The 18,370-nt window shown below is 50.3% G+C and overlaps 1 protein-coding gene and 1 long non-coding RNA gene across 7 annotated transcripts in view; one reads left to right on the top strand and one right to left on the bottom strand.

The window, feature by feature from the left end:
- Nucleotides 1-522: 522 nt before the first annotated feature.
- LOC138848542 (uncharacterized) lies at nt 523-1,588 on the bottom strand. The gene is made up of 2 exons (XR_011386421.2): nt 1,023-1,588; nt 523-852 (listed from the first exon to the last, which is right to left on the bottom strand). It is a non-coding gene; the product is annotated as an uncharacterized LOC138848542 (long non-coding RNA).
- Nucleotides 1,589-1,851: 263 nt separating this feature from the next.
- The window catches only part of LIMS1 (LIM zinc finger domain containing 1), a 151,463-nt gene continuing 134,944 nt past the window's right edge, over nt 1,852-18,370 (top strand). For all 6 annotated transcript variants that reach the window (XM_089327423.1, XM_089327422.1, XM_070068682.2 and 3 more), the window contains exon 1: nt 1,852-1,996. Coding sequence is in view for 4 of the 6 variants with exons in the window: in XM_070068682.2 (XP_069924783.1) it covers nt 1,965-1,996 (32 nt within the window). In the remaining 2 variants the exon portion in view is untranslated. The remainder of the gene's footprint in view (nt 1,997-18,370) is intronic.

The following is an 18,370-nucleotide window of genomic DNA, read 5'->3' as shown; positions in this document are numbered from 1 at the left end:
TCTTCCACCCTCTGGTTCACTCCTCAAGTGGAAGCCAGGAGCCATGAACTCCATCCAGGTCTCCCACATGGGGGCAGGAGTCAAAGTACTTAGGCCATCTTTGCTTTTCCCAGGTGTGTTACCAGGGAGCTGGATGGGCAATGGAGCAGCTGGGACTCCAACAGGCACCCAAATGGGATGCCAGCATTGCAGGCAACAGTGTACCTGCTGCGCCACACAGGCCCCTACAGAAATATTTTACAAAGTCATTCTATGGAAGCCTGTTTATATCCCTTGTCTGTTTTTCTCTTAGATGTTGAACAGAGTCATACTGATTCCTTCTGTAATAAGGAAATTAGATTTTTTTGGTCATGTATCTCACAGATATTTTCCTCAGTTGCAACTTGCCATTTTTGTTACACAGAAATTTTAGATTTTATTTTGCTACATTTATCAATCTTTAATTTTATGGTTTTTATCCTTTTTGAAGTCTCCTGCCACTCTACCTTTAATTTTTCTTCTCCTGTGTTTTCTTCTAGTATGTTAATATACCTCTCTCATACTTGCTTGTTAATGATTTTAATTTTTATTTAAAGATTTATTTGAAAGGCAAAGTTACAGAGAGAAGGGGGGGAGATAGAGATTTTTCCATTTGCTGGTTTACTCCCAAATGCCCACAAGGGCTGCAGCCGGGTTGGGCGGAAGTCAGGATCCAGGAGCTTCATGTGGGTGCAGGGTCCCAAGCCCCTGGCGATCCTCGCAGCCTTCCCAGGCCAGGCCATTAACACGGAGCTGGATGGGAAGTGAAGCAACCTGGACGCCACCTCACACGGGATGCCTGTGGCCCCAGTTTTTATTCAAAGAGTTATTTATCTGAAAGAGTTGCACAGAGGAAGAGACAGAAATCTTCCATCTGCTGGTTCACTCCCCAGGTGACCCCACCGGCCAGTGCTGAATCAGGAGGAAGCTGGGAGCCAGGAGCCAGGAGCTTCATCCAGGCAGAGCCGCAGGGACACAGATCTCCCAGGTACTGGGTCACTCACCCAGATGCCTGCAACCGCAGGGGCTGAGCCAGGCCGCAGCCAAGAGCCAGGAATTCCATGTGGCAGAGACCCCAGCACGTGGGCCATCACCGGCTGCCTTCCAGGGTGCTCATTAGCAGGGAGGCGGAGGTGCCAGAGCGCCTGACCAGGATCCGGGCGTTGCAAGGCCAGGCTACAGTTTCCGTCCCTGGAACAGACGTGGACGTGGGGCTGGGGGGGGGGGGCAGCGTCTCCCTCCCACACTCGGGCCTGGTGGCCGTTTTTACTCCATTGCAGAGTGGCTAGGGTGACAGAGCCAGACACCCTGGAGGAGCGCTTTCTGCTTCGGGTAAATAACTCGCAGGAGCGACCTGAGGGGGGCAGGGTTTGCGGACTCCACGCGTGCAAGCTGCAGGGACCCGCGCAGAAGCAGGAGCCAAGCTGCTCGGGGTGAGGCTGGCTTTTCCCAGGGCCCTAAGGGGGGCAGCACGCGACACGCGACATTGACGCGAGCTCCAAGCTCCGGCGGCACCCAAAGCCGGGGACTCGCTCCTTGGTCGGGCCCGGCCCGCGCCCGCCTCACCTCCTGCAGAACACCCCTTTGGCTGGGCGGGGCGGGGGCGGGGCGGGGCGGGGCCGGGCTGCGGCGGGGGGCGGGGCCGGCCTGTGCCCGCCTCACCTCCTACAGATCAGCCCCTTGGCGGGGCGGGGGCGGGGCGGGGGGCGGGGCCGGACCCGGGCTGCGGCTGGGGGCGGGGCCGGGCTGCGGCTGGGGGCGGGGCGGTCCGGCGGCCTCCCGCCCACCTCCCGCCCGCCTCGCCTTCCTGGCCCAGCCCGCCTGGCGCCGGCCGCTGCGGCTGAGGAGGACGACGAGGCGGGCGCTGCACGGTGGGGCTGAGGCGCTGAGGCGCTGAGGGGCTGAGGCGCTGAGGGCCGGCGGCGGCGGCGGCCGACTGCGGAGACATGTTGGGCGTGGCGGCCGGAATGACCAACAGGTACGGGCCGCGTCCGCGCTGGCGGCGGCGCCACGTCGGGCCTCGTCGCTGGCCTGCTGGCCGGGCCTGGCGCGTCCGAGCCGTGCGGCTTCCTGCCCCTGGCGGTGGCAGCGTGGGCTCGCAGGCTGGAGCTCACGGCGCTGGAGGTGCCGCCGAGGGTGCGGGTGCGGGTGCGGGCGCGGGCGCGGGCGCGGGCGCGGAGCCGGGCTCGGGCAGGTACGGACGGAGCTGCCGGGGTGGTGCCCCGCGTTCTGGCGGCTGCAGTCCGTGCGCCCCTGCAGGGGTGGTCTCAGGACCCCAAAGCCTGTGGCCGGCCGTGCCCGTGGACCTCTGCTGTGTTAGGAGTGCTCGGGAACCAGCGCCGAGCAGATCCGCGGGGTGCCGGCGCCTTAAACGTATTTTCCTGAAACCGTGTTTTCCGAAACAAAGAACTCGGCGCTTTCCGCAGCCCCTGCCCTGCCCCGCGGGGCCCGGCGCCGGGCCGCTGCCCTGGGGTCTGCCTACTCGGAGAGATCCGGTCTCGCTGGGCGACGCGGGAGCCTCTCGGCCGCCTTCTCCGATAGGGGTGGGCCTTGTGGCTGCATCGGACCTTCGGGGTCGCTGGTGTGGGTGCGGAGTAGCGCCCTTCCGCCCCGATTCCCTCCCTCGGTCGTGCTGTTTGAATGGCCCGGTTCCCCAAGCCTAACAACCTCGCTTGTCCGTTGGAAAACCCTCAACGCGCTGCATTTCGTTAGTGTTACCAAATAACAAGTCGGCACTGATTGCGACGGGAAGGTGTTTAAACAAGCTGCCACAGTCCAGGTGGTGGTGGACACAAGTTTTCCGACGCCGGTTGAAAGCTGTTTGTTGCACAGTGGCAACAAGTGGCTGCCGGTCGGTTTCCTAAGCTGACAGGCTCACGTCAGTTTCAAGAAATGCCTGCCCAGCAGAAGTCTAAATAGCCGTGTGTGGGGGTCTCTTTGCAGTAAAAATGGTATTTCGTGAAAGCCGCAGCAGAGGAGCGCCTGCTGGTCGCTCGGTGGCTGTGTGCTTTTCTTGGGGAGAGCCAGCTCACTTTGGTATGCCGGGTGTGTGTGTGTGTGTGTGTGTGTGTGTGTGTGAAGCTTGCTGCATACTGCCCTGTCCGCACAGGCCACACAAAAGAGGTCAGGGGACAAGACTTACATTAATAGTTGGTACTGCTTCATCATGGTCTCCTTTTAAGAAAAAATTGGGTATTTATTTGATAGGACATTTTTAAAAGTTTATTTACTTGCAAGACAGAGCAACAGAGAGAGAGACGGACAGATCTTCCATCTGCTGGATCACTCCCCCAATGCTGACAACATCTAGGGCTGGGTCAGGCCAGAGCCAGGGCCCAGGAGCTCCATCCTGGTCTCACATGGGTAGCAGGCGCCCAAGCATTTGGACCGTTGGCTGTCATGCCGGGTGCATTAGGAAACTGGATTGAAAGCGGAGCAGCCAGGTCTTGAACTGGTGTTCAGATATGGGGTGCTGGTGTTGCAAGTGGTAACTTAACCCATTGCACCATAATGCTGGCCCAGCTCCTACTGTCTTGACCAGAGGTAAGAGGTCAGCAGTTGGACTCACTATTGCAGGCGTGGGGAGGGGAGCCTTTTTTTCTGCCAAGGGCCATTTGGTTATTTATAACATCATTTGCCTGCCGTACAAAGTTAAAAAGCTTAGAAATTATCCTGCTATGGATTTATTAATTTTTTAAAGATCTATGTATTTATTGAAAGAGTTACACAGAGAAAGGAGCATTAGAGAGAGAGAGAGAGAGAGAGAGGGAGAGAGATCTTCTATTTGCTGGTTCACTCCCCGATTGACCGCAATGGCCAGAGCTGGGTTGATCCAAAGCCAGGAGCCAGGAGCTTCCTCTGGGTCTCCCATGTGGGTGCAGGGGCCCAAGGACTTGGGCCATCTTCTACTGCTTTCCCAGGCCACAGCAGAGAGCTGGATTGGAAGTGGAGCAGTTGCAACTCGAACCGGCGCCCATATAGGATGGCGGCACTGCAGGTGGTGGCTTTACCCACTACACCACAGCACTGGCCCCGGATTTATTGAATTTCAAGTCCCATCTGCGGTTGCCTTGGCAGGGCCAGAACAAACGATTTCACTGGCCTTATACAGCCCACGGGCCAGACATGCGCCAGCCCTGCACTGTTGCTTTGTACCATCAGTGTGTTGACAAAGGGCAAAAAGATTACTGCTAGCTTCTTAGGAAGAAGTATTATTGTGAAATTGATTTGGCGGGCCAGCCTTGTGACACAGTGGTTTAAGCTGCCACCTACGATGCTGGCATCCCATATGAGCAACAGTGAGTCCCAACTACTCAGCTTCTGATCCAGCTCCCTACTGATGTGCCTGGGAAAGTAGCAGAGGATGGCTGGAGTGTTTGAGCCCCATGATATCCACATGGGATACCTAGATACTCCTGGCTTCAGCCTGGCCTAGCTTTGACTCTTGCAGCCATTTGGGGAGTGAGCCTGTAGATGGAGGATCTCTCTGTGTCTCTTTCTGCCATTCGAATAAATAAAAATAAATTTTAAAAAAGACAGACTTCAGTGCTCTATGCCTGTTTGTGTGGTGAGAAGATTTGTTTTTAAAAGTTATTTGAAAGGCGGAGTTACAGAGAGAGAGGGAAAAATGAAGAGAGGGAGATCAGTCTTCTGCAGTTTCATGCCCCTAAATGGCTGCAACAGCCAAGGCTGGGTCAGCGGCCAAAGCCAGGAGTCAGAAACTCTATCTGGGTGTCCCATGTGGGTGGCAGTGCTGTCTCCCAGGATGCATTAGCAAGAAGATGGAATCAGAAGCAGAGCTGGGACTCAAACCCATACCCTCCAGTACAGGTGTCCCAAGAGGTGTCTTTGCTGCTGCTGCCAGTGCCTGCCCCAAGCCTTTTTTTTTTTTTTTTTTAAGAAAGCCAATGATGGGGCCGGTGCCGTGGCTCACTTGGTTAATCCTCCGCCTGTGGCGCCAGGATTCTAGTCCCAGTTGCTCTTCTTCCAGTCCAGCTCTCTGCTGTGGCCCGGGAAGGCATGGAGGATGGCCCAGGTGCTTGGGTCCCTGCATCCACATGGGAGACCAGGAGGAAGCACCTGGCTCCTGGCTTCGGATCGGCGTAGCTCCGGCCGTAGCGGCCATTTGGGGAGTGAACCAATGGAAGGAAGACCTTTCTCTCTGTCTCTCTCCCTCACTATCTAACTCTATCGGTCAAATAAAAAATAAGTTAAGAAAAAAAAGAAAGCCAATGAAAATTTGGTAGTGGAAAAGATCGCTTCAGTTTTGGTTGTGACCTGCAGACTTAGAGGATGCGTGTCCATCAGGATTGTGCTCTCTTGGTTTTATTTTATTTTCCCCAGCCTTTTCCTCCACAGTAGCCCCTGACCCATCTCCTGGGCAGCTCAGTGTGGGTGCAGTGGATGAGCTTTTCTTTCCTCCTGGGCTTGAGTAACTCCCGACAGCTGCAACAGAGCTGTGGTAGGGGAGCAAGGCTTTCCCCAGAAACAGTCTCTGTTTTCGATGTTTGTTTCTCAGAAAATCATTTAAATAAACCTCAGGATAGGTTATGTTCTTAGCCAAGCTTGCACTTAAATAGAAGGACAAGCATCTCAAACTGTCAATCAGTTTTACAGTTCCTGTAACTGTGCTTTAAACTGTGGGTGCCCGCCCATGGGGATATCGCCTACATTACATGCTTGACTGTGTCTCATCGTCTTCCAGAATTTTGCTGTTAAGATGCTTGGGTAGCGAAAGTTATACCACCTGCTGCCTTGCATGGTGCCGTCTCCAGCAGCTGTGGTCCTGAGGTGGTCTCATCTCTCCTTCATTGCATCTGACATTTACGCCTTGAAACTGTTGTGGGCAGCCGGTGCTGGCTGGACTTGTTCCAAGTACTTCCCTCCACGCATGAAAGAATTCAAGGTGGAGGCAGTCAAGGGGTGTTGGAAAACAGTATTTGGTTAAAGCCAAGGAAAAATGAGAGGGGGCGGGGAGCGAGGGGGGTAGGGAGGGAAGGAGGGAGGACAGGAGGACACATACAAAAAGACTCAAAAAAACCAAAAAGACTTCCTCAACAAACCTCAGGCTGTCCTTTCATACTGTTGGGAGGCATAGGTGGTGTCTGGTGTGAGGCTTAGTTGGATATTCACAAGGGACAGAGTTTGGGGTGGGACTTGAGTGCTGCCCATTTCCCATGCCCTTTTTGGAAATACCAGAAAGTATAGTGTTAGGTGCATGATGGGAGTGGGAGTGCACCTCCCTCATGGTAATTTTATTTTTTAAAGACTGATTTATTAATTATTTGAAAGAGTTACAGAGAGGGGAGAAAGAGAGAGAGAAAACAGGGGCAGGTGCTGTGGCACAATGGGTTAAGTGACAGCCTTCAGTGCTGGCATCCCATATGGGTGCTGGTTTGAGTCCTGGCTGCTCCACTTCTGATCTGGCTCCCTGCTAATGATGCGCCTGCGAAAGCAGCGGAGGATGGCATGAGTCCTTGGGCGCCTGCACCCATGTGGGAGACCAGGAAGAAGCTCTTGGCTCCTGGCTTTGGCCTGGCCCAGCCTGGTCATTGCAGCTGTTTAGGGGAGTGAAGCAGTGGATGGAAGATCTCTGTCTCTGTCTCTCCTTCTGTTTGTAACTATGTCTTTCAAATAAGTAAATAAATCTTTAAAAGAAAGAAAAGAATATAAATCATCTGCTGATTCACTCCCCAGATGGCTGCAACATCTGGGGCTGGGCCAGGCTGAAGCCAAGAGCCTGGAGCTCTATCTCTCACATGGGTGCAGGGCCCAGGGGCTTGGGCCATCTGCTGCTGCTGTCCAGGTACATTAGGAGGGAGCCGCATCAAAAGTGGAGCAGCCGGTGTTGCAGGCGGCAACTTATCCTGCTGTGCCACATTCCCTTTGCACAAAGAGAGAATCATCGTCATATTCCCCATTTGCTTCTTTTTTATTTAAAAAAAATTGAGGTAAAGTCTACATAACATAAAATTCACTTTAACCATCTGTAAGTGAACAGTTCTGTGGCACTGAGTACTTTGACACTGTTGTGCAACTATCACCCCCATCCATCTCCAGAACTTGTTCATCTTCCATTAGACACTTAACTCCCCACTTCTTGCATTTGCCTCATAACCATATTGGAGATGGACATATCCATGTTGGATATTTCCAGCTGGTGTTGGTTCTAAGTTTGCAACTGTCGCTCCCCCTCTTCGTGGAGGAACGACACAGAACCCTGCGCTGTTCTTTCGTCTGCTCGGCCCTCCCCGGGTTTGCTGCTGGTTCTTCCCGGGTTGGCTACTATCCCTTCCACCTCCGTGGAAGGGCAGTTCCCCCTGGCCACATTCCCCACTTCCGCAGGGGAGCGGCACACCGCCGGCCGGCTTTCTCGGGGGCTGCACAGGTGTTCCTTCAGCTAGATGTTCCCCTTAGATGTTCCTGGTGCATGCCGTCTCTCTCCTCCTTTATAGTCCTCCTCCGCCAATCCTAACTCGGCTGCCCACACGCCGAGTACGCTGCTCTCCAATCAGGAGCAAGTCCTACAGTTTATTGGTTGAACTGGAGGCAGCTGTGCGGAAGCTGTTTACTTCTCTCCCAGCGCCATATTGTGGGAGAGCAGATGCATAGAATAAGTCTTAATTCCAGTAACTTAGTCCAGTCCGGATTGCTCCCCACAGATCCCCCTTTCTTTTTATTTTTGGCGTTGATACGCGCCTGTCTTCGGTGTCCCACGGCACACACTCTGCTCTACTTGCTAGAGTTGCCACAGGTTCTTACACGTCCTATCAATCAGGCAAACCGAATCCGGGTCCTCTCTTCGCCATGTTGTGAGGAAGTTTTCAGGCGCTGATGCATGCCCGTGTTCAGTGCCCTGCAGCGCATGCCCTGCTCTGCCTGCAGGGGCTTACAAGCCCTAACAATCAGGCAAACCGAATCCAAGCCTTCTCATTGCCATATTGTGGGGAGGCTTATTGGTGTTGATTCGTGCCTATCTTCGGTGACCTGCAGCTCATACTCTGGTCGAGCCGCCTGCTGGTGCTTATCGCCCTAATCAGGCAGACCGAATCCAAGCTCTCTCATTGCTGTGTTGTGGGGAGGCCTTTCTCTATTTCTCTATCTCCGGGCATTCCTATTTCTCCTATTTTACTTCTATCTACCAGCATTCCTATTTCTCTCATTTTACTTCTAAACTTCCCGCGGTTTCTCTTATCCCCGCGGTTTCCCGGCGCCCGCCCGAGGCTGCTTCTCGGCACCTCGCCCCGCGGCAGCTTCATGGCTCTGCACGGCTTCCCGGCGCCTCGCCCCACCGGCGGGTTCCCAGCTCTGCGCGTACGCTCCGCGGTCTCCACGCACTTCGCGCCCGCACCACGGCCTCGCGCCAGCCCCGCGTTCCCTATCTATTCACGCCCCGTGCTCTCTCTGCACGAGGCGGCTTCCGCGAATGTTTCCGCCACCACCGGCATTCAGTCCAAGTTCCCCGGACTAACCTGGCGAATTTCAACCTGGCGGCCCACGTCTCTGCCTCTGGTTCCAGATCTTCGCCTCTTGCTCCCCGGGGTGACTTGAAGAATTCCAAGGTGGCTTATATCTCCGCCTCGGCCTGCACTCGCGGCTTCATCCTCCCTAACATTTTTCTCTACCCGGTATGTTTCCTTAAGTTTTCTTCCAACAATATTCCTCTCATTTCTCCTGGCTACTCCCCACAGTCCGTATCCGAGTCCAAGCCTCCTCCAGGTTTCACTTTCGCTTTCAATCTCCTAGCTTCCCCGCCATAGTCCGCATCCGAGTCTATGAAAGCTTTCACTTTCGCTTTCAATCCTAACTTCTTTCCCACAGTCCGTATCCAAGTCTATGCCTAGGCTTTCAATAGCTTCTTCCGGCACCTTTCTCGTCCGGCTTTCCCCTAGGCTGTTTGCTAGTCTCTCTCTCCGGTATTTTCCCAGTTCTTCCCGTTTCTTCCCTCCTAAGTTTCCTATCCGTCCTAGGTTTCCTATCCGAGTCACGGCACCATTATGTCGCTCCCCCTCTTCGTGGAGGAACGGCACAGAACCCTGCGCTGTTCTTTCGTCTGCTCGGCCCTCCCCGGGTTTGCTGCTGGTTCTTCCCGGGTTGGCTACTATCCCTTCCACCTCCGTGGAAGGGCAGTTCCCCCTGGCCACATTCCCCACTTCCGCAGGGGAGCGGCACACCGCCGGCCGGCTCTTCTCGGGGGCTGCACAGGTGTTCCTTCAGCTAGATGTTCCCCTTAGATGTTCCTGGTGCATGCCGTCTCTCTCCTCCTTTATAGTCCTCCTCCGCCAATCCTAACTCGGCTGCCCACACGCCGAGTACGCTGCTCTCCAATCAGGAGCAAGTCCTACAGTTTATTGGTTGAACTGGAGGCAGCTGTGCGGAAGCTGTTTACTTCTCTCCCAGCGCCATATTGTGGGAGAGCAGATGCATAGAATAAGTCTTAATTCCAGTAACTTAGTCCAGTCCGGATTGCTCCCCACAGCAACATTGTGGGACTTGCGGTTTCCACAACAGGGAAGTTGGGGGCTTGGTCGTTTGAGCAGGACACAGAAAGGGTGGGCGGTTCTGGTGGTGCCCTGGAAGGGAAGGGAGTTTGGATAGTGCACAGAAGGGGATTTTGGATGGTGCAGATTAGGCTATCGTGCAGACCAGGCTGGGTTATCATGCTGGGGGCCAGCTACAGCTGCTGTGCAGCTGCCCAGGACTTCTACATGGACTGGCCAGAGCCATCCTGTGGCTGTGCGGGTCAGCTGGGGCAGTCAAACACCCGAGTTCCTCTTGCTAACACTGCCTGCCTGCCCAAATCGGAATTTAACGGTAGGGGGCAGGGGTAAGCATTCCTGCCGTCTTTTTCATGTTGGAGCGTGTTTCAGCTTTGATGAGTCTGTGCTGACGTTTAACACAGGGGTGGAAAGCCTGCAGATCAAGCAAGCCCTGAATAGTGCGTTCTGTGAGAGGTAGCAAAAGGAGTGGTAGGAATTAGTTTGAGTGATGCCAGCATGCGCTCCGTGGTGGGCGGCACAGACCCATCGTTAGCATACCCAGGAGTCTGGAACCTTACCAGGTCAGGTGAAATAATATAAGACAAAGGACTAAACATATTTTGTTTTTTAAGGTTTATTTATTTATTTGAAAGTTGGAGTTACACAGAGAGAGAAGGACAGGCAGAGAGAGAGAGGTCTTCCATCTGCTGGGTCACTCCTCAATTGGCCACAACAGGTGGAGCTGTGCTGATCAGAAGCCAGGAGCTTCTTCCAGGTCTCCCACATGGGTGCAGGGACCCAAGGACTTGGCCATCTTCTACTGCTTCCCTAGGCCATAGCAGAGAGCTGGATCAGAAGTGGAGCAGCCAGGATTTGAACCAGCACCCATATGGGATGCTGGCACTGCAGGTGGTGGCTTAACCCTCTGCACCACAGCGCCAGCCCCAAAACACATTTGTTTACACACATTCCCTTTACACAAAGAGAGAATCATAGTCATATTCCCCATTTGCTTCTTTTTATTTAAAAAAAATTGAGGTAAAGTCTACATAACATAAAATTCACTTTAACCATCTGTAAGTGAACAGTTCAGTGGCACTGAGTACTTTGGCACTGTTGTGCAACCATCACCCCCATCCATCTCCAGAACTTGTTCATCTTCCCAAAGAGAAACTCTGTGTCCATTAGACACTTAACTCCCCACTTCTTGCATTTGCCTTTTTAAAATAAGTGGTTATCTTAGAGGTTTTCCATTGTGGCCTTTCTTGGTTTGCTTTATGTTTTAAACCTTCGTTTTAATGGCTGCATAGTGTTTCACAGTTTACATGTGATATGATTTATATGACCACTCCCCAACTGATGGATGTTTCGGCTCCAGGGTTCCGTTATCACATACACTTTGACATCTCTGCCAGCGTTTCTGTAGGAGATTCCTGAGTGTGAAGTCTGCATGTGCATTAATGGCTGGGCCATGTTCCAAACCCAATTCCGCCTCTTTGTGGCTATGCGACCTTGGCTCAGTCAACCTGATGAAGCTTCGGTTTCTGAATTTATAAGCGAATCCCACTTATCCTAGAAGTTGTTGTGAGAATTAAACCTGACGGCAATATAAATGTTTCTGAAGGGAGCCAGATGAAATTGTTAATAATTATTGCCCTGGAATTTGAAATGGGAGGGAATTTTTTTATTATAACAAATTTTGTACTGTTTTGATTTTTAAAAAATTATGTATGGGTTAAATTTTAAAACATTTAAGTTCAGCTCAGCTAATAACTTTAATTTCCTACACCCTGGTTCTTTGTTCCAGGTTTATAATTTCTCCTATTAATGGCACTAACGTAGTGCTCTTTGTTTCTTCCTCTCTTTCACTCTCTATGTCTACTTTCTTGCTAAATTCTTACCTTATTATTTTCTTTCTAATCCATATTTTTCTTTGTCTTTTTAAAAACACTCTTTTTTAAAAATCTTATTTATTTATCTCTTTGAAAGGGAGAGAGTGAGATCTCACATTCACTGGTTTACTCCCTAAAGCCTGTAGCACCAGGGGCTGGCTGTGCTAGGCCAGGAGCCTGGAATTCAACCCAGGTCTTCCAATTAGGAACAGAGCTGGGCATGGAACTCACCCATTCCCATGTGGGATGGAGGTGTCTTAAGCCTTGTGCCAAATGCCCACCTCCATCCTTTTCTTCTTTACGCCTTTTTTTTTTTTTTTTTTTTGTTTACTTGAAAAGCAGAGTTTCCAGAGGGACAGAAGGAGAGAGACAAGAAAGATCTTCGATCCTCTGGTTCACTCCCCAAATGGCTGCAGTGGCTGGGGCTGGGCTGGGCTAGGCTGAAGCCAGGAGCCTGGAGTTTCCCACATGGCTGCAGGGGCCCCAGTACTTGAGCTGTCCTCTGCTGCTTTCCCAAGTGCATTAGCAGGGAACTGGGTCAGAAGTCGAGCAGCCAGATCTCAAATGGGCACACATATGGCTTTACCCACTACACCACAACACTGGTCCCCCACTAAACACTTAAGTAGATCCACTATAGTAGCCCCCTAACTGGTCCTTTATTTTATATAATAGGAGTTGTCTAGTGAGGTAAAATCATCTATTTAGGGCTACAGAATTAGTAGAGTTAGGAGCGTTGCCCAAGCGTTGGATGTATGGCCCCCTCTTTCTGGACCACAGTGGTTTGCTCTGTTACTGTATTCAAATTGCATATGTATATGTATATTTATAGATATATATGGCCTCAGAGGTATTCTAAAATGAGGGTCTGGGATGTCACTGTCTTCAAAAAGATTCCTCCTGTAAAATGCAGTTTTGGTAACATGGTCATCGTAGCCACATGTGCTGGTGCCTGTAATTCTTCCTTCTCAGAGATCCAGGTCTTCTCACTCTCCACTGCCTGCTCCACTGTCTCTGCAAGGCACAATCTGAGATCACTTGTTATTGAAAAGCTGCAGTTTCTTTTTTTGGTTAAGATGTATTTATTTATTTGAAAGAGTTACAGAGAGAGAGAGAGAGATCTTCCTGTCTGCTGGTTTACTCCCCAGATGACAGCAATGGCCTGGGCTAGCCATTCCAAAGCCAGGAGCCAGGATCTTCTTCCAAATCTCCCATGTGGGTAACTGGGGCCCCCACACACGGGCCATCTGGTCTGTTTTTCCCAGGCCATTAGCAGGGAGCTAGATTGGAAGTGGAGGAGCTGGGACACGAAGCATTTGGGATGCTAGTGTCACAGGTGGCGGCTTTACCCGCTACACCACAGCACCGGCCCCAGAAAGGCTTCTTGACTGATGCGCCACTTCAGTGACAGATGTTACCAACTGCTTAACCAGAGTGTAAGCTTGTTTCTCACTGGGAAATATAGAAGGTGTCTTTTGCTGCTTGTTTATTTTTATAGCTGGGCCCATTTCTGCACTTTATAAAATTTGTTAGGAGGAGAGGGAGAATAGACCAGGCCAGGCCACTACAGCCTCTGCCACAGTTGACTGCAACTCCTCCAGACGTAGCTGCAGCAAGGTTTAAAAAATAGACACACACACACACACATATACATACATTCATACACACATACACATATACATTCATACACACATACACACACATTCACACACATACACATTCATACACACTCACATACACATGCACACACACTCATACACACACATGCATACATACATTCATGCACACACATACATTCATACACATATACCTTCACACAGACATACATACATTCATACACACATTCACACACATTCATACACACTCACATACACATGCACACACACATACATTCATACACACATACACATATACATTCACACATACATACATTCATACACACACATATACATTCACACACATACACATATACATTCATACACACTCACATACACATGCACACACACACACTCATACACACACATGCATACATACATTCATGCACACACACACACAAGCCAGAGCGCAAGTATACCTGAGGAGATTGGGAAGGTGAAGAAAACTTGGCCCTGCTCTTGAGAATGTTCCAGTAACTTCTCTCATGGTAGCAGCACATTGGTTTAACTAGCCCTCCTTTGCAAAAGCTAAGAAGCTTCTTATTGCCAATCAAATGAGGTTCCAACTCCAGAGCCTGGAATTTTAGGCTACTGTGGCCCGGCCCAGCCCAGCCCAGCCCAGCCCATCGCTCTGGCCTTTGGACAGCTGCTCTCTGAGTGCCTGTTTCTCTAAGCCCAGTTGTGGCCTCTTTCTGAAAACAGCAATGATTTCCTAGCTCAGTGCTTTTGTTCATGCTGTTCTCTTTACCTGAAGAAACATTTTCTGTGTTTTCGTGGCAGCTGAGGGAAATTACTGCTTCTCCCATGAAATAATTTCTGGCACATTTATTGAGCCTTCACTGTGCGCCAGGGCATTAGAGATTCACAGCTTTATCCTGTAATCCAAACCATTTTGACTTCTTTTGTGGGAGTTAGCAATTTCTATTTTGTATGATTAGTTTTTTGTGTAATATTTTCTGCTAAATTATAATCTCTCAAAGTGAAAGGGAGATATTGATTAAATTTGTTAAATGTCCCAAAGAAGAAGAAACTGGATTTAAATGGGCTTTATTTCTCCCTTCATTCCCCCATTTGTTGGTGAGTTGAAAAATTGAGGGTTTGCTGTGTATAGTATCTAAAATGTTTGAATGAACTCATACAACATTGAGTAAGACAAGACAGCATTCACATTTGGTTTGACTTGACTCTGCAACTCTGCAGTGTGCTGTAGACAGGGGCAGAGACCCTGCATCCGTGGGTGGGACATGGGAAGAAGTTCACAGGATGTTTAGGCATCCTTGTTTAGCTTATTTCATTTCCTTGCCAGATGGCTCTTTAGGAAACTCTCTTGGTAATAGCCATCATCTAATAATGACCCAATTTTACATAAATACTTTAAAGATGCTATTTTATATAATACATCTTGCTGACACAGCCACTCCGGGAAATGAGATTTTTTATGCCCATTTTACAGATGGGGAAACTGAGCTCAGGGGGTTCAGAATTTATCATGTACACAGTTTGTGACAGAGCTGGGGTCGTCCTGACATACCCTATGTCGCCCTGTGTCTCAGTTCACATCACTGGTTAGGAAGAGGTCACAGCTTCCTGCATCTCGGATTGTTTTCTTCCCACACTCAACCAACCTCTCCAGTTTTATTCCCTGCTCCTCCTAAGCTTCCATCATCTCACTCGCCAAACGTATCTCAGTTCTTCTCGCTGAACTTGACTTTGATTACCTTCCAGCAGGAATGCCCTGTCTTTCCTTGAGGGGAAGTAGTTCGCAAATCTCAAGGCACAGCTGAAACCCCTTTATCTTGGAGGTGGCTTCTCTGAGCACTTGGATACTGGTTAGTCTTTTCTTTCTCGACTTCCTGGAGAAGGTGTTGGGCAGCATTCAGTTCTTTAGAGTCAGTGTGCATGGACTTAGGTGTGATTTTCCCAGATGGTGAGTGCCTGATGTCTAGTGAATCTCTTCAGGGCAGTGATTTTTGCCTCTTTTTTTTTTTTTTTTTTTAGATTTATTTATTTATTTGAAAGTCAGAATTACACAGAGAGAGGAGAGGCAGAGAGAGAGAGAAAGAGGTCTTTCATCTGCTGGTTCACTTCCCAGATGGCTGACGTGGCCGGATCTGTGCTGATCTGAAGCCAGGAGCCAGGATTCCTTTGGGTCTCCCACACAGGTACAGAGGCCCAAGGACTTGGGCCATCTTCCACTGCTTTCCCAGGCCATAGCAAAGAGCTAGATCAGAAGTGGAGCAGTTGGGACCCGAACTGGCGCCCATGTGGGATGCTGGCACTGCAGGCGGCGGCTTTACCCGCTGCGCCATAGCACCAGCCCTGATTTTTGCTTCTTTAGCCTTTATGCTCCAAAATGTGGCAGCAGTGCCTGGAACCTCCACAGTAGGTACACATGCGTAAATGAGTGGGCCGCTTGTGTAAATGTGAATATCTTTGTGTCTGCACTAAGAGTTAGAGTTCTGGAGATTTAAAAGATGTACTCAGGGTGCTGGGCCATCAGAGGCAGGAGCTGGAGCTTGAATTCTAGCAAGTTGACTCCGAGGGTGTTGGTGCCTGGCAATGGGCAGGGCGTTGACTGTACAGAGCAGGTGTTTTCACGGCTGTGTGCTGATTGCAGGTTGCCGCCTGGAAGCAGCATAGGCAGAGGTTAATAGCGCAGCAGCCCTGACTGTGGAGCTAAGCCGTCTATGGGCACGTCCTGCCTTCTTACCTGGCGGCAGCTGCCCGACTTCCGCCTGCCTTGAGTGAAATGAAGATGATGGTACTTAACTGGTGTGGTTGTCATAAGCTTAAACAAGTTGCCATGTGTAAAACACCTAGAACAATGTCAAGTGCAGTAAGAGCTCTATGTGTTCGCTGTCATGTAACGCATTTTTATTACTAGAAGTGGCAAAATGAAGACTTCCTTAATAAATGTAAAACTGTAGGAACTGTTTCAGGGGCAGGTGGTGTGGCCCCAGCTGCTGGGGAAGCCCACATGCCGTATCAGAGGCCCTGGTCAGCATCCCTGCTACTCCATTTCTGAGCCAGGCAGCAAGTGATGACTCAAGTAGCTGTGTCTTTGCTCCCCGTGTGGAGGCCAGGAGAGAGCTCCGGGCTCCTGCTTTCCCCCCGGCTCAGCCCTGCCCATTGGGAGCATTTTTAAGGCTTGAAGCAGTGGGTGTAAGATCTCTCTGTCCCTCTGCCTTTAAACAAAACAAAGACAAAACTATTTTGGCTCGCAGGCTGTATACAAACAGGCAACAGGTTGGTTTGTTCTCTTGTTTTTTAGACTTTCAATCTAGATCATTCATTTTTACAGGGTTTGCAAAATGACGATATTCTGATTGTTGTTTAAGATATTTCATCTCTTAGCTGTAGTACCTCTAAAAATAGAAGTCCTCCTTGTTGATTATTTGCTGACTGATGGTACTGCTTGACAGATTACAAATGACTTTTATATTTGTTGTCATATAATCCTGTCCAGTCTGCTACTCAGTGGTATGTGTGTTGCTTTAACATATATTACTTTTGTATGAAGCTGGATATGGAATCTATGCTCAAAAAAGCCCACGGTATCTGGGTACTCCTTCACTTTTACATCTTTTACATGCTTTTGGTTTTTGAAGTACTTCAGTTAGAGGTGAGGCATCACATTTTCCTTCCTTCCTTCCTTCCTTCCTTCCTTCCTTCCTTCCTTCCTTCCTTCCTTCCTTCCTTCCTTTCTTTTGACAGGCAGAGTAGACAGTGAGAGAGAGAGAGAGACAGAGAGAAAGATCGCACTGTGCTGATCTGAAGCCAGGAGCCAGGTGCTTCTCCTGCTCTCCCATGGGGTGCAGGCCCAAGCACTTGGGCCATCCTCCACTGCATTCCCGGGCCATAGCAGACAGCTGGATTGGAAGTGGAGCAGCCAGGACTCAAACCGGCACCCATATGGGATGCCTGCACTCAGGCAGCGGCTTTACCCACTGTGCCACAGCACCAGCCCTTGGGTGGCATATTTTAAAGCAGTGCTATAGTCACATGTTAAATACCATGTAGCTTTTGAAAGGAAGATAATCTCTAAAAGGCAAAATAAATTGGTTATGGAGGTTTTTGAGGAAAGCACCTATAGATCTTTTTGGGTATTAATGATGTCCATTTTTTTTAGATTTACTTATTTGAGAGTCAGAGTTACAGAAGAAAACCAGAGGCATAGAGAGAGGGAGAAGGAGAGAGGGAGAGGGAGAGAGAGGGACAGAGAGATCCATAGTCCATCTGCTGGTTCACCCTCCAGGTGGCCACAGTGGCCTGGACTGGGCCAGGCTGACGCCAGGAGTTTCGTCCAGGTCTCCCATGTGGATGCAGAGGCCCAGTACTTGGACCGTCCTCTGCTGCTTTCCCAGGCACATTAGAGGGAGCTGGACTGGAAGTGGAGCAGCTAGACTCAAACTGGTGCTCATATGGGATGCTGACACTTGCAGGTGGAGGCTAAACCTTCTATGCCACAGTGCTGGCCCCATATATTTTTTTTGAAGAATAAAATTTTCTTAATGATGCTTGCATTTGAATTACATTTTCCTTTTGGGTAGTTGTCTCCCTGACTATGATCGTGTCCATGTGACTCCATCTGTGAAATTACTGAAGTATAGTTCTGACTTCAACATAAATTAAGAAGAAAGCATGATGGAGTTCACTCTGGGCAGTTGTATTTTGAAATTAAATTTATGTGATTTACTTTATTTACTTGAAAGGCAGAGAAACTGAAAGGGAAACCGGGGTTGGGGGGCAGGGTGAAGCACACCCACCATTTGCTGGTCCTTCAGGTACTTAGTTACTGGTACTGGAAGAGGCTGAGGGCAGCGGCAGGAGCCAGGAACTCAATCCAGATCTTTCACGTGGGCATTAGGGACCCAGCTGCGCCCCAGGGTCTGCGCTGGCAGGAGGCTTGGGTCAGGAACTAGAGCTGGGCAGTGAGCCCAGGTACTCTGAGATTGGTCGTGGGCATCTTAACTGATGTCTTAACCATTGTGCTAAATGCAGCCCCTTACCCTGGAATTTTCAGTAAAGCTTTCCCCTCATTCCTTGGAATACAAAGTAGCAGTTGGACTTTGCCTTTGATACAAGTCTGTTGTGTTCACTGATAGTGCAGTTGTGGGAAGTAGGCCAAGCGGTATTCTAAGGTGGCAGGTGGCCAGGCAGGGCATCTCTGGTGGTTGTCTGGTGGTCTGCATTTCATTGTCAAGGGACAGGATAGGAGGGCAGAGATAGGCTCTGATGAGGTTAAGGGTGTCTAGCTGTTCACACCCTCAGAACACGATTTTAAGAATGTCTCCAGCACAAGTCAGCTTGCCCAACTGCAGGCTCA

Source organism: Oryctolagus cuniculus, chromosome 2 (assembly GCF_051225735.1).
Source record: "Oryctolagus cuniculus isolate XC-2025 breed Fujian yellow rabbit chromosome 2, ASM5122573v1, whole genome shotgun sequence".
In the NCBI taxonomy this organism is placed as follows: Eukaryota; Metazoa; Chordata; class Mammalia; order Lagomorpha; family Leporidae; genus Oryctolagus; species Oryctolagus cuniculus.
Note: the sequence above shows the minus strand (reverse complement) of the source record. Positions and strands in the feature narration are given on the sequence as shown.